General features: G+C 40.2%; 1 protein-coding gene across 1 annotated transcript in view; it reads right to left on the bottom strand.

Moving 5' to 3' along the window:
• ptprga (protein tyrosine phosphatase receptor type Ga) overlaps positions 1-26255 on the bottom strand; it is a 507602-nt gene that overhangs the window by 56977 nt on the left and 424370 nt on the right. The window contains exons 11-14 of the mRNA XM_073468860.1: positions 23684-23868; positions 11465-11573; positions 9850-9899; positions 6365-7133 (exon numbers count right to left, since the gene is read on the bottom strand). Coding sequence (XP_073324961.1) covers positions 6365-7133; positions 9850-9899; positions 11465-11573; positions 23684-23868 — 1113 coding nt within the window. The remainder of the gene's footprint in view (positions 1-6364; positions 7134-9849; positions 9900-11464; positions 11574-23683; positions 23869-26255) is intronic.

The following is a 26255-nucleotide window of genomic DNA, read 5'->3' as shown; positions in this document are numbered from 1 at the left end:
TTGCTGGAGCTGACGGCGGCCCCCATGGCCTTCAATCTGCAGCTTTTCCTGGAGCCGAATGCTACATTAGGCCGGGCCCCTGCACTGCACCACAGCTGGCTCGCATCACCGCTAACTAACCCTGCATCTCCTTCCTTACATCCACATATACACACAGACATGCACTGTGTACACAGAGAAACCCAGAGATGCTGCCTGCCTCTGTCCCCTTCTCTTTTCCTTCTGCTTTTCTCTTACGATTACGATGGTCTGCCAAAAATAAATAAATAAATAAATAAATAAACCCTTGCTGGCAGCACGCAAACATAACACACACACACACACACACACACATACACACAGCCAGTCAGTAATGTGCAGTGAGATGCATACTGTACAGGCACTAACACACCGAAAACACACCATACACACACATGTAACTATAAATGGAGCAGAGGCTTTTTTTTCTCCCCTGCAGCTGAGTCTAGCCTGCAAGCCTCATCTCCTCTCACCATGTCTGAAAGTAGGCCAACGCTCAGATCAGAGCAAGACGAGAGCGAGAGGCAGTGAGAGGATGACGGGGTGATGGAGGAGTGAGCGCGAAAGAGAAGGGCAGTCAGTTCTACAGGCTGCTGAATCAGGGTTCCCACTGTGTGGCCCCAATATAACTGTGTGGCTTCTGCCCCGACTTTCACCATCACACCCCTTCTACAATGTTACTAAAGTGGACTGAAGGTAATAAACAGTCTCACAGTTTAACAGTGATGGCAACAATATTACAATTATTTCCTGAAGTAAAAGATGTATTATCAGCCAAATTTGTTTAATAAGTTACTTATTATACAATGGCCCATTTCAGGTTGTTATGTTTTATACACATGATATTATTGAAAGACTATCACAGATACGCACATGTAATCAGTAATCAATTTCTGGTTGGAGTAGAATTTAATTTAATTACTTTGTGGTTGTACTCTGTGTTAGCTTCACATTTATAAACTTATCATATTATTTTGAATGTAAAATAGTAATCTGCAGTCAGAAACTACTCACTCCAGATGTCGGATGAATGTAAGTGATTACAAAGTTCAACACCTCTTTGTAGTGGAATACAGTACAACTACCATAAACCTGAACACCTGTTTTACTGTTTGAAGCCCTGTGGGCCTATTTCTAGTTGTGACCTAACTTACCTCACTCAAAGTCGTTTTCAGCACATGCAGTTTGACAATAAAATGTTTTTGGGTGGATTCGTTTTTTATTCTTGTATCCAAATGTTTAGATCATTTACATTAAACTGGTATTTTATTTAAACTGTTGGGTCATCTGACTTCTGAATTTAACAGAAAAGTGTTTATAGGAGGAAGTTGGGGGTGGTCAGTTCAGAGGGCTTTCACCCAGGGGACCAGGATTTGAGTCCCATGAGGAGTAAAAGTCAATGTCTGAAGGAAGCAGTTTTTTTTTTTTTTTAAAGGAAACCATGATGTTACCCAGGTAGTTTGTTGTCTCAGTTCAGTTCAGTTCATTTTCTTAACTATATCCGTGAGGGTCGCGGGAACTGCTTTATCCCCCCTTTCGGGGGGTTGCGGGGCTTACTGGGGCCAAATCCAGTGTTCATATGGGCGGAGGCCAGGGTATATCCCTGGACGAGTCGCCAGCTCATCGCAGGGCCCTCTGACGGCAGAGGCTGCCACACAAGGTGCCAACTGCGCGTCAGGAGCAATTTCGGGGTTCAGTATCTTGCTCAAGGATACTTCGGCATGTGGCTCAGTTCCACCCAGGGGAGCCGGGGTTCGAACCGGCTCTACCCACTGAGCCACAGCCACCCAGTTTGTTGTCTTTATTTTGAAAGTTTAAGTTTAAGTTGTATTTTTGCTAACATGACCATGGACTGTGATGAGAAGGGATGTTTTTTTACTGGCAGGCGAGTGATACCTGGTTGGACTGCTCATGTTGCTAATCCGCTCTAGCTTGGTTGTAAGTTAAAGCTGGACCTGGCAGATTCACCATGTCCCGAGATGATCAAACATGATCTTTCCTAAATGCAATTTAATTCAGACAGCAAATACAGCATGTCGAGAATCTTTTGAAATTAGTTTCTATACTCAACTATTTGTAGTTGTTTGAAGCTTGTATGCTAAAGATTGATGTACTGGAAGCATGCACCCTCACAACAGAAGCTCTGAGAAGAATGTAAACAGTTTCCACTTTCAGAAAGTTGGCAACAACTTTGGAGTTTTTGCCCTTGAGTCCTTCAACTCAAACAGAATAAAATGTATCAATTGTGCTTTGACAAAGAGGCTGAGAAAGGCATTTCCGGGGAATATCAGAAGATTGCTTTTGTTCATAATGATGTCTGGTCTTGCTTTAAGCATATGAAATTAAATTGATGTCCCACTGGTGTTAGCTTGGTTGATGCAGTGTCATGCTGAAAGTCTTGGCTGGTTGAAGGAGGGGGAGCAGTTAAGGTAAAAGCATTAGGTCTGCCTTCAGCTGCTGCTGGGACTCTGTTAACTCTACACTTCATTCTACATCACTGCAATTCATCACCTCTTACTACATTAAGGCCTCAGATGAATAGGCCTTTATGCAAGAGCCAAGTTCCACTTCTTAACCTGCATAATACAAAGTCTTTGATACAACTCTATTTTCTTCATGCTTCAAAACTTCTTCACAATAATTCTTGAGCAGATAAACTTTAATTTGATAAATGCTGTCAGTCCTGGTCATTTCTCTTAGCACTGAGTTAGCTAATGTGACAAATTTGCAAACCCAATAAATGCACAGTAATACCACTCACACTGGTTAAAAACCCACCAACACCAGCTAACATCTGGCTTTAGTCTTCAATGTGAATGTGTATAATTGTCATTCACTCATAGGCAGAGGTGGGTAGTAACGCGCTACATTTACTCCGTTACATTTACTTGAGTAACTTTTTGGGAAAATTGTACTTCTATGAGTAGTTTCAAAGCAGCATACTTTTTACTTTTACTTGAGTACATTTGTGAAGAAGGAGCGGTACTTTTACTCCGTTACATTGGGCTGATTCTGCTCGCTACTTTTTTTTTTTTTTTTAATCGATCTGTCTGCCGCATGGTCTGTTTTGTTTATATGGGGAGAGCAATGATTTAAGGTCGGGACTTCCCAGAGGCTCTGTGACTATCACATGACTGCATCTCACCAATCAAATGTAGCCACTAGCGACGTCTAACTCCGTTTCACCAATCAGGCAGAGCCTAGCCATCACATGACCGCACAAACACTCCCCGCGGCAAACAGGCGGAAAAGAGCACAGAAACAAAACGATGGCGACGGCATGCAATTCCGAAGAAGCCGAAGAGGAGGAGGCACAACACCCCTGGCCCCACATAAAAGAAATGTTACTGTGTAAAGATTGAAGTTATTATATTATTTATTTATTTATTATTGTTTATTATAAACTGTTTCAGTTGTCTAAGGGAATTCTCCGGCTCTGAAAATTATCATTGCCATAATATATTTTTGTGCATGCATCATGTGCATTATTTGACATTATTTGACCTGATAAATAAAAGAGGTTACTCGACAGTTACTCTGTACTTGAGTAGTTTTTTCACCCATTACTTTTTACTCTTACTCAAGTAACACAGGGTGACAATACTTTTTACTTTTACTTGAGTCATATTATTCTAAAGTAACAGTACTCTTACTTGAGTACAATTTTTGGCTACTCTACCCACCTCTGCTCATAGGTCAGCTGACCTTGCAGCAGTCACGGTTATTTATCATCTCCACCACGGACTGGCTGTGATGTGAATACAACACCTGGGTGAACACGCTAGTATTTGCCATTCTTCAGGCCCAATGCTATGATGTGTTAAAGTTAAGGGTGTGGTTTGTTACTTTTCCATCCGTTTCTGTCAAGCAGTGCTCCAACATTGTTGAGTCAGTGCTGAGTTTGGACGAGAGACTGAAGTAAAAGATTTTTAAAAAGTAACCATCAGAGTGGCTTCCATGCCGGTCAGCTGCCTGATCGGTACTGCGCATGTGCAACTATCAACAGAGATGGGAAAAGAAGTGAGATGTGTCTAATTAAGAATATTACTTTTTAAAACAAGTCTAATGTATTCTGGATGTATTTTCATGAGGTATATGATCTGCTGCTTTCTACTGTTCCAACACTAATTTTGGTATTAAAGTGGGATATGTAACTCTTCAAATCGTGTGGGATCATGGCAGTTGTTGTCTTCATTGTTTAACAACCACCATTGCCGATGAAAATGTGTAAACTCTGCATTTACATCCGGGCCAATTGACTCTGCAGTAGACACAGGCTTTTATCACCTCGGCTCAGCTTTGATCTAAACGTAAGACCGGGGTGAACACACTAAATTCCGCCGCGCAAAGCGATGATGCATTATCAACAGTGGTGGTGTGTAAATAAAGAAGGAATTTGTGATGCGGTCTATTCAAGGACGTTTTATTACTGGACACAGTGTTGGAGGTGGAGCCCCGTTCATTCCTATGAAAGCTGCTCAGTGGTGTTTGAAGCCAAAAAAGCTTGACTTCCCGGTATGAGAATACCTGGATCACCGACCGAGCTGGCTAACTTCTGGTTTAGCGCCCGGCTAACTTGAATGGGAATACAATCATTTAATTGTGCGGCTCTTCTAGACTTTCCAAATGTTACTGGACCGAATGGCTCAAATTATGAAAGTGAAACGAGTCATTTCATGGAGGTTGTGATGCTCAAAAGAATTTCTTTCACAATGGGTCTATTATTGTTTTTTCTTCTGTTACAACTGTATTTGTTCAGATAGAAATCACAGATGGGTTACCTTGTCTGCAGGAAGTGGGAATGGGGTCAATAGATTTTTAACAGATTGACCCGTGTTTAAAAAACCTGTGTAGACACGCTAATTTTAAGCGGTATTACAAAGGCTCTTGCTCTCAATGTGTCAATGCACCTTGTGGGGGCTGGAAGACCTGTTGGACGATGGCCCATTAAGTGAACAAAGTAGTCCACTGTAACGCTAATTAGGTGTTGTTAAGTGTTGACGAGAAACTCCTTCAGGTTTCCCGGGAACTCCAACTTTCCCCTGTATCGACGGAAAGTGACTCAGTCGACCTGGAAAGATCCAAAGGTCCGAGACAGAGTGATAATGTTTCATGTAAATGTATCTTTATTTCAAACTGAACTCTAATAGCATTGCTACATCATGTTGTCATTTCATATGTTTTTTCATTTCATCTAGTATAAAATAGAAGCATCTATGTGTGTTTTTTGTTTCGTTCGAGTCAGAGCAGGGAAAAATGTCAATACGTTAACACAAAGTTTTATTCAGTGTTGTCCATTGATTCATTATTTACCAGACTTAACCTACATTTCCTTAATGCTAGGGCTCACAGAGCCCGGTGTGTGTGCCGGACTGGACAGCAGCTGTAAATGAATTGTATACTATTTACAACACCAAGATCTAGTTTGTAGGCTAACAAAATATAGGTTTGTCCAGTGGCAGCTTGGCATGGACCAATGCATGATAACACGTTATGTGCAATAAAGTGCACTTAGATTTACCATGACCTGGATGACTGAGAACCTTCATCAGCATCTAACTTCAGATAGTCCTGAGTAACAAACTAATATCCAACCAGGACTTTGATTCTGACACACAGTAAACCGCTAATTAAAAATCTTCAACACATGCTTTGATACGGACTGAGTCAATGAGGAAATAAAACAGAGTGTCTGGTTCAAGAGGGAGGAGAGAGAAGCTCAGGGCCCTGATGTGTTCGCTGTAGTCTGGACTGCTCACATGTGCCACCTGGTGGTTGTTGGTGCGCACTGCAGCTAATGCAAAATCAGCTGGATAAAATAAAAGTCCCCCTGCCCGTTTCTGCCGTGTCACAGCACTTTTAACAGTGCAGCAATGGTGTCCTCAGAAAGGAGAAACATCTGTATGCCAGGGTGCATAAAATCTGTAAAAGGATACACAATTTCAATCCATTCAACAGGTAGAAATATGACCATTTTGCCAGTCTAACCTCTTTGGGATGAATGATTTTATTTTCAAGGATTCCTTAAAATATTATGCCTTATTGGAGAGTGCTTGAAGAAATATCTTAGAATTACTTCTGAGGACTTTTCACATATTTAATGTGGACTAAATCCTGTAATATTTTGTGTGGCTGTGTAAGGCCATGCATAGGATTCCTCAAACAGATTGAGGACATTTGAAAGAAAAGAAAAACCCTTACTCATTTGACTGTCACCAAACGAGTTGAAACACTCTTTTACGTCTTTTATTTAGTACAAGTTATTCTGTATTTCTGGAATTCCACCTACATAGTGTCAAAGCTAACTGAATGTTTACATGAGGCTTTAGTACATGAGTTGACTCACCAGTATGGATGGAAAAAGGCCAGTGCTTTTTGTCTGCCCCTATTCTGTGTGTTGTTGCTGGGTCCTTTGGGGCAGGGAATGCTGCTGTTTCATTGGTTGGCTCTGTGGTGCTAGTGGTTTTAGAGTCGAGTGGATTATGGGTATACTCCAGTTGGTTTTCTGTATCAGGCGCCATGTTAGTTGGGTCTGGTTCAGTCTGTTTTTTCTCCTTTGCAGTAGCGTCCGGTGTCTCACTAGGTGGCTCATTCACCGCTCTACTGTTGGCGTTCCTCCCTGCCCCGCCCACACCTCCTGATCCCTTCCTTCTCTTTTTCTCATCTTTCTCTTCTTCTTCTTCCTCTTCATCCTTATCCTCTCCTTCCCTCTCTCCGTCCTCTCCTTGACCCTTGCTGTTTTCGCCATCCTCACCCCCAGCTTCACTGTTATCTTTGGCTGTGGTTGTTGTGACAACAGAGGCAGAGGTGGTGGCATCTTTGTTGGCCTCGGTCCTCGGTTCGGTGGTCTTTTGCGTGGAGGTGGGATTACGGGTTGGTCCTCTGCTTGGCCAAACAGAGCTAGGGAAGGAGGAGATGACACCGCCGCTGAAGCCCAGACCAGCCAGTAAAGTGCTGGTCACCACAGACGCCACTGTTGCTTGACTACCGCTGGAGGACGGGCCGATGCCAGTTGCCATGGAGACGAAGGAGAAGGGGATGCCCGAGGAGGTCCAAGTAGATGAGCCAGAGGAGATGGGAGCCATGTCGGCTGAGGAGGCTGGAGACACTGTTGGCTGGATAAACAATTTACAGATTAAAATTTAAAAATGGTTCGTTTTTCTTACTGCTCAACTTTTACATGACTACGCTGTTTAACTTTAAGGTATCTTTAAAGGTTCAATCCTTTAAGTTTGGATAGGTCAGGACATCAGAGGGGCTAAAATAATTCTGAGGGGTCACCAGAAGACTAGAGGTACGAGAAATGAAAAGATACATTTCAATATCAGTAATATATTTTTTTTATGTCAGCATCAGTGGTGTAGCTCTGGCGAATAACTCCTTCTTTGTAATGCTTGGAGATGCCTCCTCCTCTTGTGCTCCTCTCTTTTGTGGTGTAATTGTCTATTTTTGGTCCCTCTTAGTCAGTGTATACATGCTACCCCTGGGGCAAATCCTGCATAGACATGACATTGATATTCACTGCTACATGGATGACACCCAACTGTATGTCCCATTAAAGCCTGGAATCACCAATGTTTCAGGCATTATCTCCTGCCTTGCTGAGACTAAAAACTGGAGGTCCATTTCCTGCAGCTGAATGACTCTAAATAGAAAGTGGTCAAAATTACACCCTCTGGTCCCAGTGCTAGTTGCAGTATGGACCTCTCATCTAGTCGGTGCCCGCAACCAAGGTGTTATCTTTGGCTCAGAGCTGTCTTTTGATGTGCAGGTATAAAAGTGTTTCTGCTTTGCCCAACTGAGACAGTTAAAAAAGATCAGGTCATTCCTTTATTCTGCAGACTTAGAAAAGGTCATCCATGCTTGTATCTCCTCCAGACTTGACTACTGTAATGCACTTTATTCTGGTATTAGCAAGCAAAACATCCAAAGACTGTAGTTGACACAAAACGCTGCTGCCAGGCTTTTAACATGTACTAAGACAAGTGACCACATTACACCAATCCTAGCTAAATCTGTGAGTTTTAGAATAGATTTTTTTTTACATTTTACTGCTGCTGTTTTTAAAGCCTTGAATTGTCAGGATCTGTGATCCACTAACAATGTTAAGTTGGTTACTTTCTAAATATTTCTTCACTTCGGTCTCTCTTTCAAACTCAATGCTGACTGAACAAAGTTTAAGCACTACTTCATGGAGACGGATGATAATTATGGTAATTACGCGCCAACATTTTTTTAACTTCGATGCACATCATAGCATTATGTTCGAAAAAAAAAAGTGTTTTCATCACAGCCAATTGGAGCTGGAGCCGATAAAACACCTGCGACTATTGCATAGTCAGCTGAACTGTGAATAGATGCTGATTGTACCCTTTCCCATTGAAGATAAAGGCCAGAGGATTTTTGTACAGTGTGAAAGGTGAATAAGTTTAGCATTAATCTCATAAAATACTGTACAATCTTGCCTTGTGGGGCCATCCAGTGGGATGTAAAACTACAACCTGAGAACGTTAAACTGCTCAAAATCCATGTGAAAATAGGCAGGTTTGAATGTTTCTCTTGAGTTCTCTTTTTTTCATTCTTCACGTAATTACATCCATCACCTGTCTTGTGTACAAATACAACACCATGAATGCCTCTGAAGCGAAAAGTGTCTGAAAGTGTGTCAAGTGTCACCTTTCAGAACACCTGTAAACACCTGCTTTAAAATTTGGTTGTCATGTCAGAACAAACATGTTCCTTTAAAGCATGAAGAAGTTTTAAGGGATCACATGGAATCCCATGATTTCAAATCTTATAATCATGGTTTGGGGTTTTACTTTACTTGATTCCTGTTTTATTTTGTTGGTGAGGTGTTGTGACTCTGTTGAACGCTTCCAGTCTTTGTGTTTTTTCCCATTTTTGTTTTTTTAAAGCCCTATTAGTTTCACCTGTCCCTCATTAATACTCGCTCCCTAGTGAAGTTAAGTATGTGTTTTTTGCCCTGACTCTTTGTTGGCTCGTCTGCGTTTCTATGTCAGTTTCCCAATCCTGTGTTCGTTTAATAAAGCTTGCTTTTTGTTCTACCTGCCTGCTTGGAGATTGCATTTGGGTTTTCTAATCATAACAAAACCACTTCATAATTTAGAGATTCATTTGAAATGTGCTTCGGATAAGACATAAAACAACAAATTTGATTGTTAACAGACCAAAGACAAGTCTTAAGGGCAGTTGTATGAACATTTTAGAGCATGCTGAAGCCTTAAGGTGTCACAGGTTACAATGGTTGGGAACCGATGATATAGGGAACAGAATCACTTAATGTCAAACATTTAAACCACTTTATTTGACACATTTACTTTTAGTTTCATATGATATGACTAAATTTGATTCTTAACAGGCAGCAGTCCAAAATATTGTCTGTGTTCATCAGCCTGCTCTATTATTAGTGTTTATGTAGTATTATATCTGAATTTATATTTTTGTAGACATATGCCAATAATAATAAAGGCATGAAGTTAAGCAATGTAAAGGACCCATCATTTATTTTTAAGTTTGGTGTGCTGAGATTTTGGTATAATTACGGTATCCTTAAGTAGAATCAAAACAAAGGGATTTCTATTTTGATGTATTTTTTCCCCTACAAAATAAAGTAGAAATGTTAACTTCTGTTTTATTGAAGAGCTAAAATCCTAATATCTTATTACATGTGAACTGCTACTTTTTAATCCTGACTTTTATTCCCTTTGAGACATTTCTGTCCACACAGGGAAGCAAGATGCAAAACAGACACTGCTCTCTGCTGGATAAAAAGTGAAAACACTACTGATTCACTGATTCTGCTTTCCTTACCATTCCAGTTTTCACAATCCTTGTCCCCTCAAAGATCCTGGTGGTGTTTGCTTAGACACAGGGAGACAGGGGGGTTATTCACAGTTAAACATAGATGGCAACACTGCACTTGAAGGGGTGTCCATAGTCATCCCTGAGTGCATTGTTAGCATGTTAATCACAACATGATAGAATGTAAATAAACTCTTAATGTGGCATATAAACTGAATGTAGTTTGATGAAATGAATGCATCACACTGCATTTCAGCTGTTTGCTCTCTGAATTTTTCTTTCCTTTCTTCTGTTATTTTTGCTTTAGCCTGCAGCTGTTGAAATGAGTTCACATACATAATCTGAATGAGAGATTTGATATGATCAAAGGAATCCTAACTGTCAGATAATACTGTTTGCACAAATGTAGGACAGTGTGTACTGCATGTTGAGAAAGGGCTGTGTACATGAAAGAGATACCTACTGATGCTCATATTAACAGCTATGATGACATGAGAGATAATGTCATAGATAATGCACTTAGGGCCGGATCTACTAAAGGTTTGCGTGTATTAAAACGTGTGCAAACTCCTTGCACACGCAAAAAATTGTACAAACTGATTTACTAACAGTGCGCAAAAAGGGTTGCGTCTGTCAAAGGTGCAAAATAGCACGTCTGCATCCAGTTAGTACGTTTGCAGCAATGGATATGCAATATGGGGCGTTTACACGCAATTGTGCGTGTTCTGGGTGGAGAAAATGTAAATATATTAATTTAGCACACGCAAAGTGATTTATCAAACCTGAAAGCAATTTTGCTCATAGAAACTGCTTCTATATTTAACACGTCTCAAAGGGAGGTGCAAACGGTTTGTATGCGTAATTGCGCACACATGGCTGCAGTTATTGTTGCAAGAAGGACACGCCGAAACAATGGAAGGAGACGCCGAGAACGCATTTTTCACCCTCGTGTGAACATTTTTGGGATGAATGAGGAAACTATCATTAGAACATATCGCCTATCCAGCCTTGCCATTTTGGAGCTGTTGGAGGAACTCAGAGCGGATTGCACCTGCTCCTCAACGCTGGTCAGAGGCATCTCATCCACGGTGCCCCCGCCTGTTTTATTTGCAGACCTTTTATTATACGCCAATTTTTCTTTTGTTTGTCTTCTGATGTCTTGGTATCTCCTTTTCACTTTATCCACTGTTCGCCTGTTTTTTCCAACAGCATTAACTTTTTCACCGATTTTCTCCCACACGGCGTTCCTTTGCACGACCATCAGATTCCTTTGCTGCAGCTCATTGAAATGTTTATTCGCGTCCTCTACCAACACTTTTAATTCCAAAGGGTCGAATTTAACTTTGCGCTTTCGCTCTTTCAAACTCGCCATGCGGAAAACCATGAAACACGCTAAACCCTCATTTAAATAGGCGTGTCTCCAGCACGTTTGCGCCTGTTGTCATTTACGCAATCACTCTTAGTAAATCGCCGGCAAACCACGGTTCAACCCCACACGCAAATTTCTAGATTGCGCACGCAGATTAGTACAAGCAATTTGGGATCTTAGTAGATCCGGCCCTTAAGGTCTAAGAACTGTGTGTGTGTGTGTGTGTGTGTGTGTGTGTGTGTGTTTCTGTGTTACCTCTGAAAAGCATACTCTGGCTGAAGTCACTGCGCATGTCATTCATGCAGACGGACTGGACTCGAAACAGGTACAGCACATCAGGGGACACAGGCGAGATGATGGCCTCCTGGACAATACAAACAACATGAACAAACTCAGTAAGGTCCTTTAACTTTGTAGTAATTAAAAAGACTACACAACCCAATGGACATGTAAGTGACATTGTCTCATTTAACACTCACCAAAATCCAAAAAACTGAGACCTTGTAGAACTACTCCCCTAAAGCTCATAAAGCTACCTCTCCTCATGTACAACTGCAGCTGTCTATATAGCCAGACAGGTTGTGATTTTCACCTTTTTTCATACCTATTTTGTGCCGAAGTGATGGCCATGTTGGTGTAGTAGTGGTAGTTTGCAACAAATGGAGACTTTCTTGACTTGCAAAATTATCTTTTTTATTGTAAAACATCACATGTGTGATTCAAGGCAGAATTTAAAGACGGAATTAAAAAATCATTAGACTCTCACCATAGAACAAGAGGTGGGTCAAAAGTGAAATTGTTTTTTGTAACAAAAACATGTTGCCAAGTTCTGTTATGTTTTCACATATGTCTGGTGGTTGATTTGTCAGCAGGTTTACACAAAAACTATTGAATGGATTTCCACAAAACTTGGATGGAGGATGGGTCTCGGCCCAGAATCGACCCCATTTACTTTTGGTTTATGGATCCAGAAACTTTGAATGACTTTCTTTAACATTGAGAGATTTTATTTAATTTCTCAGGGAATAATAAATAAATCTTGATGAAAAAAACAGGCACATTCAGGTGGCTCGCATCTATGAGTGAGTACAATTTGATGCAAATCCTGGATCTAGTAACTTTAAATTATGGTTAAAATGGCTTAAAATGTAGAGCAATACTGGGCGCCATGGTAGCTCAGTCGGTAGAGCAAGGGCCCCATGTACAGAGCTGCAGTCCGGCCTGTGGCCCTTTACTGCATGTAACCAAAAGTGAAACCCTAACCCTAACCCTACAATTTAAACAGTTCTAAATGAAAAGTAAGCATCAGATTGACAACGTCAGTGAGAACAGCCTTGAGACCAAAACCAGACTGCAGTGTATTAGCCTGGTATGGCCAGTGTTGTCTAGTGGTCTCCTTTTAAGGCCATCTCACACTTGTACTACTCTACAGTCTTGAATACAGTCAGTTCACTTCACATCCTTACTGCAGCTATCTTAAATCAGACTGTATTTACTACGCTCTCATCTGTGCTTTATCCTAAACCTGTGAAACCTGTGGGGTGATGGAGCACATGCTCATGCAGCTACCAGCAGCTGGTTTCTTCTCACTTGAACTTGAAACCTTCCATCCAAGTTGGTCATTTCCTTTTTCCCCATGGTCACTCCAACATCATAATCTCCCTGTCAAATACTCAATAGAATATGAGCTGAAATGTCCACATTTTTGCTTTCAACCACACCTCACTGCTCCTCCTCAGGAAATAGAACTGGCTCAGGTAAAATGACTCTTCACTCATGTAGAAAATGAGGTGGTCATATATATGTGGGGAGATGGTAACCCCTGTCTCTGTTGAAAGCCAAGAAAGCAAGAAAAAGGACCTTCTGATCCTCATACTGCACACTGCTCCAAAAAAGGTCAGTAATGCTTGCCCATACTCAAAAAAGGCTACCAACGCCACACAAATCCTCCTCAGCCACATTCCCAGCACTAGATTCAAGAGAGTGTCACAGTCTGACTTCCTGAAGCCGATCGGCTCACCTTCATAAACTCACCATCACTAGGTTGAATCTAACATTTTGGAGCCAACATGAGGTTACCGCCTTCATTATTGGGTCTTATAAAGTGTCCTTTCATTTCCTAAAACCCCTTTTCAATTTCCAAACCATTTAATAGAAATAAGTCATGCTGCTATCATTTATACGTATGTAGTCATTTCTGCTATCCATCCATATCACAGAAGGGGTGAGAATATAAAACTAATCTGAAAACCAGTCAGAGATCAATTCCAGCAGTCTTGTTTTAATGCTATATCAGACCCACTGACTTTATTCCACGACTGCTTCATTCTCTTTTGACAATTTAATTACATTACTACAGTCTCATTTTTTAATCAAGTCTGACAAATTTATCAGCCAGAGATTTCATAAGCTGTTTTATCACCACAGATAATCAGAATCACACTTTTTAGTTCGTTGAATGGTCCAAAGATACAGCAGGAAAATATCATACTCTGCTCTATTTTATGGTTTCAAGAGGAATGGCACTTAACCATCACTATACCCAGCATGTCAGCTACACCATCACATGATATCACCCATCTATGTGTGTGCATTATTAAACTTTCTGAAAACATACCCAGTGAGCAAAGACATGTCTAGAAGACGGCAATTTAACTTTTCTGTCGAATGTTGAAAAGACGTCCACTGAGGAGCCAGAATACAAGTTTTTGCATCTCCTTTTTCAAACACCTTTTTATATTTACTATTGATGTCCAAGTGACATCTTAACAGGGTTCAAATTAATGTTTTTAAGAGGTAATTTCAGACATCTTTTCAATATAAACAAAAAAGTAAAAAAAGAAAAGCCACAGGATAGATATGAACCCTGGGCTCCCTCAGCCTCAGCCTCAGCCTCAGTACATAGGGTGTATGCTCTACCAGTTGAGGCATCAGGGCACCCTATCAGTGTCTCCCACACATAGACTTTACACATTTTATCCTTTTTTTTTCTTTTTATCTTTCTGAGAGAATGATTCCATCCGTGATCGATTAACTATTAAACAATCTGCACTTGCTCTTCCCCTCTTGACGACTGTAAATCACACATGCTCTGCAGACACAGAAGCAGAGAGAGAGGCTCTTGGGTGTAACATCTCTCCTGTAAACGCACTGATTGTGATGTGACCTCTCCTATTTAATGTAGGCCTACTTATGCCATTGTTTTGTACAAACTTTTAAGTGTTTTGTGATGTTGTTCAGTGCAAATACTGACCAAATACCATCAACTGTGAATTTGATTCCAGCAACATGTTTTAAACAAGTTGAGATAAAAGGCAACAAAAGACTGGGAAAGTTGTGGAATACTGCAAAAACACCAAATGTTTGGAACATTCCACAGTAAACTGGCTCATTGGTAACAGTTGATTACCATGAACAGGTGAGTATCATGATTAGGTATGAAAGGGACATCCTGGAAAGGCTACTTCATTGGAGCAAGGATGGGGCAGTGTTCTCCATTTCGTGAAACACATGATTGTATGAAGGATATTACTAGATGGGCTCAGGAAAAATTTGTAAAACTGTTGTCAATTAACAGAGTTTGTTTGAAAAAATATTGCACTCTGTTATTTTTCAGCAATCTGTCCACAAAATGAACACTGAAAAGGCTGAAAACAATACACAAAAAACTTTACCTTATCACAATAATTTGAAACATGCCAAAACACATACAAATCCACTCATATAGAAGTCACTTTAAACCTTCTGCCTTTACCAGAATGTGTTTGCTGACAGAACAGCTCCATGTCTCCCATTCATGCCATGAGGCAACCCTGCAGATTTCCCTCCAAATTCAATATGACAGGAACTGTACATAAAATCTGACACGCAACTGATAGCTTTCATGAGAAGAGAGTGCTCAGTCAGACGTGGGTGTTGCTGTTCAGACTAACACGGTGGAGAATTCAAGCTGCCAGCTGACTCCTGCTCTCACAAAAATGGGTGGCAAAGATCAAGTCGGCTCAAACAAAAGGTTTCATCATGTAAATATCTCAGGGCTTCATTGTACAGTGGCATCAACAGCAGCTGGTAAACAAACAGAAAGTCTGATTCTGGACTCACATCACTCTCACCTTTACAGAAACAATCCGCACCGTTACTCCATTGATACAATAATACAATACCATGCTTTTTTCTGTATATATATAAATATTTTTATATATATATATATATATATATATATATATATATATATATGTATATATATATATATATATAAATATTTTTATATATATATATATATATATATATATATATATATATATATATATATATATATAAACTGAATATATATATATATATATATACTAAACATACATTATACAACTACATTGTTACTGCTGCAACAAGACCACAGACATGAGTACTGTATAAAGAACTTATAGGATGAGTAACTGTTAAACACCAAAGAGGAGTGAATATAATAATGTGAGTATTTGGTGAGACAGTGATGGTGCCTGTGAACATGCATCAATAAGCGAAACAAAACACCCCAGTAACATTTGATTATTTCATTACTAAATGATCAGTTTATAGTTGATTAAACTTTAGTTAATAGTTATTTCACTGTTTACAAACAATGAAATGATTCACAAACCATTTATTAAGCAATTGTAAACATTTATAAAGATCAGTTGTAATCTAACACCAATCAGCCACAACATTAAAACCACTGACAGGTGAAGTGAAGAACATTTACCCTCTCTTTACAATGCAATGTTTTGCTGGGGGACCTTGGTTTCTGGCACTCATGTGGATGCTACTTGAGACCATATACATCCCCTAGAGCAATAGCACTCCCTGATGGCAGTGGCCTCCCCAGCAGGAAAATGCACACCTCAACACCACAAAAACTGCTCAGAAATAGCCTGAGGAACCTGACAAGAGCTCAATGTATCGACCTAGCCTTCAGACTCCAGATCTCAAGCTGATCAAGCATTCGTGGGACATGCCAGAACAAGTCCGATTCATGGAGGCCCCACTTGCAACCGACAGGACTGAAATGATCCTCTGCCAAGCTCTGGTGGCAGACATCATAGGACACTCCCAGAGGTCCTATGTGTATGCCTTTACGGGTCAGAGCTGTTGCCGTAACATGAGGGAACCTGTACAATATAAGGTATGGTTTGAATGTCGGTGTATAATTGTCATCCACAGCAGTGCTAGCATGCCATGTGAACTCTATTGCTAAAAATATACACTCAACTGCCAATGTTTTAGGTTAACATAACTCCAATGAAGCCACCCAGTCTAAGAAACTGCCCAGCAATTAATGCTACAGTTGAAATGTTCATTTTTTGTTCAAACTGTTTTCAAGAGGTGTAGAGTCAATTTCATGGCCATTTTGGAGGCTACAGCTTGTGGTGCTGTTGAGTTGCATTATACTCGGAAGTGTTTCTAATATTTTGTCTACAAGTTTATATAATGAGGGTAGACAAAATATTAGAAATACCTGTGCTTTACAATGATCACAGAGTTGAAGGGATGACTTTTGGCAGGATTGATGTATTTGACTGCATTAGTTTTACGTGGTGTACATAATAAACTGTGAGCTGGGTGTACATACCCCCCACCCTCTGCTCCCTGACTCATACCAGTTCGGCCCTGTTGAATCCAGTTTGGAACATGTTTCTCTCATTTGCTCTCCCTTCTTCACAAGTGGTATGGGCCATAAAATGGTCCAGTCCAGAGCGCTTTATTAGATGGGGATTTTCCATTGATTGTGACAAGGGGGCGTATGTGTGGGATTTGGGGGTCCCAAAGCCATGTAAGTCCCTGTTGTGACCTAGATAGAGGCATCAAGGGAGGATATGAGGAACAAGAGCAAAATCAAAGGGCTGACAGAAAGAGGCAGGAAAAAAATGTGTGTGGAAGGGAGGGTTGGGGAGAGCGGGGGAGGAAGAGGAGGAAGGCTGAGGGAGAGTGAAGTAGATTTGAGAGGGAGGAACAGTCTCTTGAGTTAATGATGGGAGGATAAGACAATTCCCACCTCTCTCCCTCCATCTCTCATCATGGCAGTTCTCCAGTTTTGAAGCTGATGCTGCTTCCACAGCCAGGGGGCACTCTGATCCCTTTTTGCATCCGTTCCTGTTTTCCCACAGAGCCACTGGCCCAAGGTCATGCTTTTTGCACAGCCTGGCAGCCCTGCATCCCCTCCAGCTTAGCATTAGTATTCTGCTAGCCGACAGGCAGACCACAATGTAAGGGAGCGAAACCTCCTGTCTGCTCCACAGCCTTCTCTCATAGCTCATTTTGGCTCCTGATGAGACCATTTGTAATGGAACTGATGGAGGATGTTGCTTGGTTTGTGTGTATTTTGGAATGTGTGTGTATGTGTGTGTTTGTGTTCAAAAGCTTTTGTCCCCAGACAAATTATTAACTACTTTATTAAAACCTCTGCCGACATATTTTCTCATAATTTGAATTTGCGTGTGTATGTGCCTGTTTAACATAAAACTCATATTTTTAATGATGCAATCAGTTTTTGTTTTGTATCTGACATAACAGTTTTATTACAAAACAACTTATTAGATTTTCCAAGTCCCCTGCAGTCAAATGTTTGATGATGTAAAATCCTCTGTATTCCTGTAACAACACACACACACACACACACACACACACACACACACACACACACACACACACACACACACACACACACACACACACGCTTCTTCTGACCAAACTACATTTGACTGTCAGTCCAAAATATTATTGTCATAATTTGCATTTGAAGTAAATATAGTTAACTTTAGTTCCTTTCAAAGCAGTTTCATTGTTTAATCGGGAAATTTTCATCTTACACCGTTTTAGCGTACAGGGGATGAACATGCTCACCCTGTGAGCTCAACGTACTGCAGCTTAAGAAAAACATGCTGCGAATGCACACATCATTCTGTCTGCAGATCAGACTGCACATGCACACATTGGTAAAAAACAGTCAAAAGAAAAGATTACAGAACAACAAAAATAAGACTTGTTTTGGTTTTTCTTGTTTATGAGACTGCCCATTACAAGATGAAAACAAGACAGTCTTTTTTCATTTTAAAAGCCAATAACAGCCAGAAAAATGCACCTCGACTGAATGAACTGAATGAGTAAATAGAATGAACAGATGATACACGTTGATGGTTGGCTGATGTGGAATCAGACTGTTTGGGTTTAACAAGGCCTGTATTTTATTAAAACTGGGATTATGCCTAAAGTTTGCCCAATTGAGTGAGTATCTTTGACCTGGCAGTTGGATGCAGGTTTATTGCTTGTGTTTTGTCAAACCTGCATGAGACTATTAGGGTATAGCTGTGGCTCAGCAGGAAGGTCTGCTGGTGAAACAGAAAGAGAGAATTTTTTACCCAAAAGATTACACATTAGCTTCTGTTGAACATCACAATATTTTTTTGCATAGAACAGGGACTGTGGATTAGCTAGTATGGAGAGGAGGATTACAGCTAGGGTTGCTCAATATGACTGTGAGACTACATTGATTTGTCAACCACAGAGATTTTGGGATAACATTTAACATTTCTGGGTGTAAAAGACAATGGAAGGCAAATGTTACCAATCAACAAGCAGGGCTCTTTTATGGTTTGGATAAGCCATAGACTCAATAAAACATGGATGTAGTCTCAATGACATCACCGTAGGATTCTGAAGAGCCATTGTGAAGCTCAGTGTGGTGGCTCCAAGCTCCCAGGAAAAATGTGCCGGGCTCTGAAGCCAATTTGACTCTAGTGGCCAAACCATGTAGTTACAACCTCATATGACGCACAGGGGACTTTTTTTCCACAAGCTTACATCGTGAGGGAAGCTGGTGAAAATGTTGAAGAATTTTTATAAGCCTTTTCCCCCTGTGTAATAACTCGTATCACTATCAGGATGTGATCCATTAGGTCTGATAGCATTTGGAAAGTACAGAAAAGCTGCTCAAATCTGAGTTAGCTGAGGGCTAAATCATAAGTTAGCTGCTCAACCGGCAGAAGTCTCTAGTGCGTACACTCTATGGGCCACACGATACGGAAGCTAAGCAGAAGATCCTGGTAATTTTATACCAGGTATGTCAAACTTTTTTGGCTTTATGCGCCACTGAGCAGCTTTCATCGCAATGAACAGTGCCCCGCCTCTGATACTGTATTCAGATTTCCCTTAATATCCATGTGTGGCTCCAGCTGTCGCCATCTTGGCTGTGCCTGACTCCCGGCTAATCCAAAAATGGGCTAAGCAGTGGAATGTGGTGGAGCTGAGAAGGACCTAATGAAGCCTGGTTAAACTCAAAGGGACCACCTACTATATTATGCATAACATTAAGCTTTAATATGATATAAAGTAGTGAGTTATATAACTCCAGTTAGGCATTTTAATATGGGGGTCTGCAGGGACTGACTCACTTTTGGAGCTAGCCTCAAGAGGATACTCAAGCACCTGCAGTTTTTGTCACATTGGTGCTGGCTTCATTTTTCAGCCCTTCATCCACTGGGCATGTTTCTGTTACCTGGCGTGTGCGAGCCTGTTTTGTTCCGTCCTCCACGCAGCTTCATATCCCACTGCCTGACTTCCTATCGATATCGATCTGCTCTCTGCAGCTTCCGTCAAAAATAGACTGCGCATATTCTCCGCGGAGCAGAGTGCCACCTCTGGGAAGCTGCTGAAACGTGGCATTGCGTAGCCAGCAGAAACTCAAAGATAGTTTGGAACGGTCGTAATCAGCTCTGACGACCATATCGCCGCAAACGGGCCCGGTGGAATCTTGAGGTCAGTCACAGAGGTTGCTGCTTGGGATAACCTGAAAGCACGATTTCGCTAGTTGTTTTAACCATTAACTGTGTGTCAGAAAATGTATCATAATTTGCTGTATAAGGATACTGCAACATAGAAATACACCACAATAAAGGATTTCATTTATATCACCCACTTCTATTTAGAGTAACCAGTAACTGGTTCACTGTATACTTGGAACACGTACACAGATTTGCCTCAGGGCTTCATTTAATCGAGGTTAGCTATACAGCTCACTGTGTTAAGCATGGTTGATTATTGCTGTTGTACAATCCGCTTGCAGTATTAAACAGGCCTCGGGGGCTAAATGATGAAATACTGTAGTATTGATAACCTTCAAAGTTAATGGTTCTTTTATCTGTACTTTTCATGTTTTGGTCTCATTTGTTATCACGTTGTTGTAGCCTCTTCTCTGCTGAACTCCACTACAACACACATGCAGCGAGTCAGTGAACAGCAGAGCAGATAGGCTGCAGTGGAGACAGTGAAGTGAACCAGGTAATGCTTACTGCAGTTTGCTGAGGAGAGTTGACAGCAACAGCGCTCGTTACTGCAAGTTCAAGAAAACTTTGCCAGTGCTTAATGAATACAGTACTGTTCAACAAGCATACATGTGTTGGGACCTCACCATATGGTCCTAACAACAGAGAGGCCTGCACAAAGGAAAATGCGCCTAAATCCCAGCTGTCCACGTCCTAAGGCTCTACAGCGGGTGATTAAAACTGTCCAAAACATCACTGGTACCATCTTCAGAGCATCAGTGACATCAGTGAAGTGAGATGTCTGCACAGAGCCCAAAGATACTAAAAGACAACACCCACCCAGACACAGTCTGTTCACCCTGTTGCCATCTGACAACAGATACAGAAGTATCTGCTGCTGTACCACCAGACTACAGAGCAGCTTCACTCCTCAGGCCGTGAGACTCTTGAACCCAAGCCTCAACACTCCTAATAGATGTAGCAGGACACAAAGACTTAACTTTAATTTCATTTTTAAAAATGCTGGTTAAAAAAATTACAAATCTACCTTGTACCTTTCTCTTGTATATATCATTACTGCTCTTAAATACAGCACAAGTAATTTAATAAAAAGAGTTGCAGCACGCACAATGTTTCTTATCCAACTACTAAATTAATTGCTGGAATAATCGGTAGAATACTCAATCATTAAAATAATCTATAGCTGTAGCCCAAAAATCAAAACAGAAGAATTGTCCGTTCAGGAAGTTATTAATGACTAAAGCAAGAATTGTTCCACAGTTAGAGGTAAAAAAAAACCCCAAACTGTCTGGCTCCACTCTTCCCTTGCCTGACTGGCCCATGGGTTACCACCTGGAAAACAAAGCTACTTTCAGAATAAAATAGTACACTTACTAGCAAATGATTATCTTAGTTACCACCCTCCAAAACACTACAAATGCAATATAAGTGAGATTTTACATGTTTTTAAACTAAACTATCTACACATTTTGGAAGCCAACATCTGGTGGCTGTAACCGTGACTGCAGTATAAAACATATCAGCACTGGCTTTAATATTCATTATTCACAACTCATTCATTATTCAGCCATCTTGGCCGCTGTTTTATTTCACTGTTAGAGAGGCCATGGACTGACTTGTTGGAAGCTGAAATAAACTCCACTGAAACTAACTTCACGAAAGGACTTCCTCACAGAGCGTAAACACGGAGGTGTGATGAGTTGAGGACATGAAACTGAGCTGTGTGTGAGGAAGAACTGAAAGCATTCATTGTTCTTCTGTATCTCAGTGGAATATATGGCAGTACAAACATGGCTATTGAAGGCTGAGAGCCAGACAAGTCTGAACAGAACTTTTTCCTTTTTTCCACACACTTAAGGAAGCACATAAGAGAAATGTTGTGTGTGAGACGGGGGAATATGTGTGTGTAAAAAGCTCATTCAAAGAGCAGCACTGAGCTCATTAGATATGCACACACATTTGATGTTAAGCACGTTTCGTCCATTTGCTTTCAAATGCATATATTATTATTATTATTATTATTATTATTATTATTATTATTATTATTATTATTATTATTATTATTATCTTCTTCTAGCACTTCTGCCAATGTACATGGTAACGTCTCTTCAACTATATTGATGAATATTACTTACACTTACACTAATATTACACTTGGCTGGACTGTTTACCAAAGATAAAAGTTTGAATGAATGTAATTGTATCTGATATTTTGGTAACTGACAGTGTTGCAGTGATTGCATATGTTTTTACCCTACTAATTTCATTTGATTTTAATATCATTTGAGGATATGTCACAGTTCCCTGGATTTTGATTATTGGTAATGAGTTTTACAATATAGGGGGTATATATATATATATATATATATATATATATATATATATATATATATATATATATATATATATATATATATATATATACATACATATACATATATATCACCTTAGATATTCAATATACAAAATGATAGTATCATCATTTTCTAAAAACAATTTAAACAAAATAATGTACAGGTAAAATAAAGAAAAAAGAAAATGTGAATTATAGGCTCATTTTGATAAATCAGTTTGAAGAGAATATGCTGGAAGCTGGCAGTATAGCCAATATCATGCATGGCCATAATAAACAGTAGAAGAAGTAGAGGTTGGAAAACCAGTTGTTTGCCAACCACCAATAAACCTCAAAGAAGAAGAAGAAGAAGAAACAAAACTAGTTGCCTTGGCAATCTGTGAGGGAATGTAGGAATTGAATGGAAGTGTTTTCAAATTTTGGCATTTCCATCAACCTTTTCTGATACAATATTTTAAAATGCAAATAAAAATATGTTGATGGAAACATGGCTTGGGTCTCTACAGATATTTAAAAGAGAAAAACAAATTACCATACTGTAAATTTAAAATGCTAACATTACAACAGCCTTTTAAAAAACGATTTCAGACCTTACCCATGCACACATCAAAACTTTGAATTTCCATTTTCTATTACAAAGTGGTAAATTCTACTCTGCAAACTTTATTCTTGTCACCCTTTTCCCCAAAAAGGTCGGCCTAAACACATTCCATCCTTTGAATAAACGCTCACCCTGGTCTGGTTATTGGCCATTAAAGCACTCTGTTAATGATAGAGAAGATGGTGGTTTGGTTAATATCGAAAATAATAAAATCAACATGTCCTGTCTCTTGTTTCAGGTGACCATTGTTTTTATATTTACAGTACAGACCACCACAGAACCATGGATTAGGTAGGCTTTAAGCTGTCAGGAGTAAATATTGTTGGAAAATTAATAAAATATTACAGGAGACAGGATCAGATTCTAGTGCATTACAGTCATTGTCCAATTAGCTATTATAATTACAAATAATCTCACAGTATAACAGCAGCATTATAATGTCCTTAACATTTGTGTAGCATTCATATTTGTTAATCGTTTGATTTTCCCACAGCTCGTCAACGCAACACAATTCAGCAGCAAACTCTCATATACAGTATGTCCTGCATTTCAGAGCCACTTAGAACCTGTGTGCAATATAAATCAGCAATTTCAAACAAGTCTGCATTGTTCAGCTGCTTTGTCATGCAGCAACAAGGCATATCAGTATCAGCCCGTTGTATCAGGCCAACCCTCCCACTACAGGCTCCAGTCCCTCCCACTCTCACCAGTTTGTGTTTGGCGTCGGTCAGGTGCGTCTCCTCGTAGCTGTCATCGTGGGCCGTCCAGCTGTAGGACACCAGGAAGTGGAGGATGGGCGGGTGGTAGGTGACCTCTGGATGAGCCCAGCGCACCACCAGAGCACTGCCGTTCACATGCTGCACCTTCATGTTGATGGGAGCACTACTGCATACTGCGATACAGGAAAGAGTGGACAGGAAAGGGAGAAGGGAAGACGTTAGAATAGAACAGAAATAGGAAAGTTAAGATGTAAAATAGAAGAATGGAGGAGGAAATTGAGGGTGTGATAGGTCAGATGAAAAAAGTGGCACGGAGGGGGGTAGAAGAGCAAAGATGGAAGGAAAGACGTGAAAGCAAAGAGAAAAGAAAAGGATGGGGAAGTAGAGATAGGAAGAAAAAGAAAGAGGGAGGCAAATACACAGAAATATGAAATAGAAAATATGAAGGAAAGGAGGGGAGAATTGGTAGGAAAGAAGAAAAAAGTAGGAAAGGAAAGGAAGCAGTAAGGTGGAAATGGATTAAGGGGGATTGGAGGCAGCAGAAGAGGAACAGAGAAGAGAAGTAGAGAAGAATCGGTGGGAGAGGGGGAAGCTCAGAAAGGAAGAAGAGCAGTAGGATGAAATATAAACAGGAAGGGTGGAGGAGGAAAATAATGGAGGGAGAAATTAAAGAAACACATGAAGTAATATCAGATGAAAAAAGGAAGGATGACAGGGAGAAAGGTCACAATGAAAGAATGAATGGAAAAGGAAGAAATAAAGGAAGCAAATATGCAGAAGAGAGGAAGAAAGGATGGATATGAAGGAAGAATGAAGGAAGCAATGGGACTTAAAGAGAGAAAAAGTTTAATGATAGAATCCATCGGCTCAGCTTATCTTTCAAATACACTCAGAGAGAAAGACAGGGAGAGGCACTGAGTGTTTGTGAGCGTGAGTTGTATTTGTGATGTGTTATTAATATTTCTGACACTCTGAGTGATCCACACATACACAAACACACACACACACGCACGCACACAGGCGCGCACGCACACACACACACACACACACACACACACACACACACACACACACACACACACACACACACACACACACACACGGTTTGTCTAAGGGTCCAATAACACAAGTTCATATATCGTCTTCAGGCAAACTGCAGCCAACCTGCTCTGCCTTCAGATATCTGGCAGTGAGAGATATGAAGACAAACACATAAACGTTGTATGTTTTATTATGAACTGAACACCACACACACTCTGGCATACTAATCCTCAATTCATTCTCAGAGGACCAGCTCTGCACCGGCCACTAGATGTCTCTGTTTGACCAGTGAGAATGTCTGCTCAGCTGGGACTCACCATAGATGGAGTATTTGATTTCAAATACTGAATATTTAGTTATTTATTTATAATAATTTATAACAATATAATAACAATAACAACAACAATAATAATAATAATTATTATTATTAGTTTTTATTTGCTGTTGACACTGTTCATGCAAAATCAATGAAGACATCAGGTAAACACGGAGGATCCATGTTTACCTGATGTCTTGATTAATTCAGTCTAATAGACATTTCCAAAGACTTATTCCAGCAGTGATGTCGTGACATATTCACTAATTATTTTCAATTTTGCTTCCATTTTGCCATTTTGCAATAGTTAAGCTTCCATCAGTGAAACTTGACCCTTCCTGTTAGAAGGTTTCCAATAAAAGCCTTCTAGCGATTCAAATGACGTGATCTCTAGTAGAGCAGGCTTTAAATGTGAAACATCTGCATGAAGTACTCAATTTCACTGATGATGACTTCACAGAACAACATGAGAATAGGCAGAGTAGGAGTGGCCCGAATTAATTCCGATGAAAACAGCTTTTGTGACAAAAAGAGAGCTAAAGCAGGAGAGTGGCCATTATGGCATGAATCCATTTCAATGTTGGAATTAGAGCAGAGGAAATGTTTTACCACGTGAACTATTAGAGTGTCGACTGGCCTCTGTTAAAGCTGGCCACACCTTACCATGATTTTAGTCATGACCATCTTTATGAAAATTTACAGTATTGTCTAAACTTGTTTTAATGCTTTGTTTCCTACTTGTTTTAATGTATTTTAAATGCAATTTTTAACGTCATTTAATGTCATTTTATGACCCTGTAGAGCACTTTGAGTTGCCTTGTGTCTGAATTGTGCTATACAAATAAACTTGCCTTGCCTTACTGAAGGAAAATTCTTGTGAACACATCCTGCGTGAGCGGCGTGTGTGCTTAGGGGAATGTCTTGCTTTTCATTTCGGCGGCCATGTGAGCAGGTTAGAGCAGACACAGCCAGCGTGAGAGCAGCTTGCGTGTCTATAGATTGAGTGTTGTCTATTTTTTCCTCAAAATGCACAGATTCAGGTCCAAAATACACCTGAAGAGGATTTTGTTGCTTGGTTGTTTTTGGTCAATCATGCTGCTTGTTTGATCGCCAGGTTTCAGCAACCACTGTGGTCTGCACAGCTGCAGCCGAGCCACACTACCCTCATTCAAATAAATGGGAGGACTGGTGTTTTTGCAATGC

Source organism: Pagrus major, chromosome 6 (genome assembly GCF_040436345.1).
Source record: "Pagrus major chromosome 6, Pma_NU_1.0".
NCBI classification, from domain to species: Eukaryota; Metazoa; Chordata; class Actinopteri; order Spariformes; family Sparidae; genus Pagrus; species Pagrus major.
This window is presented reverse-complemented; position numbering and strand designations above follow the sequence as displayed.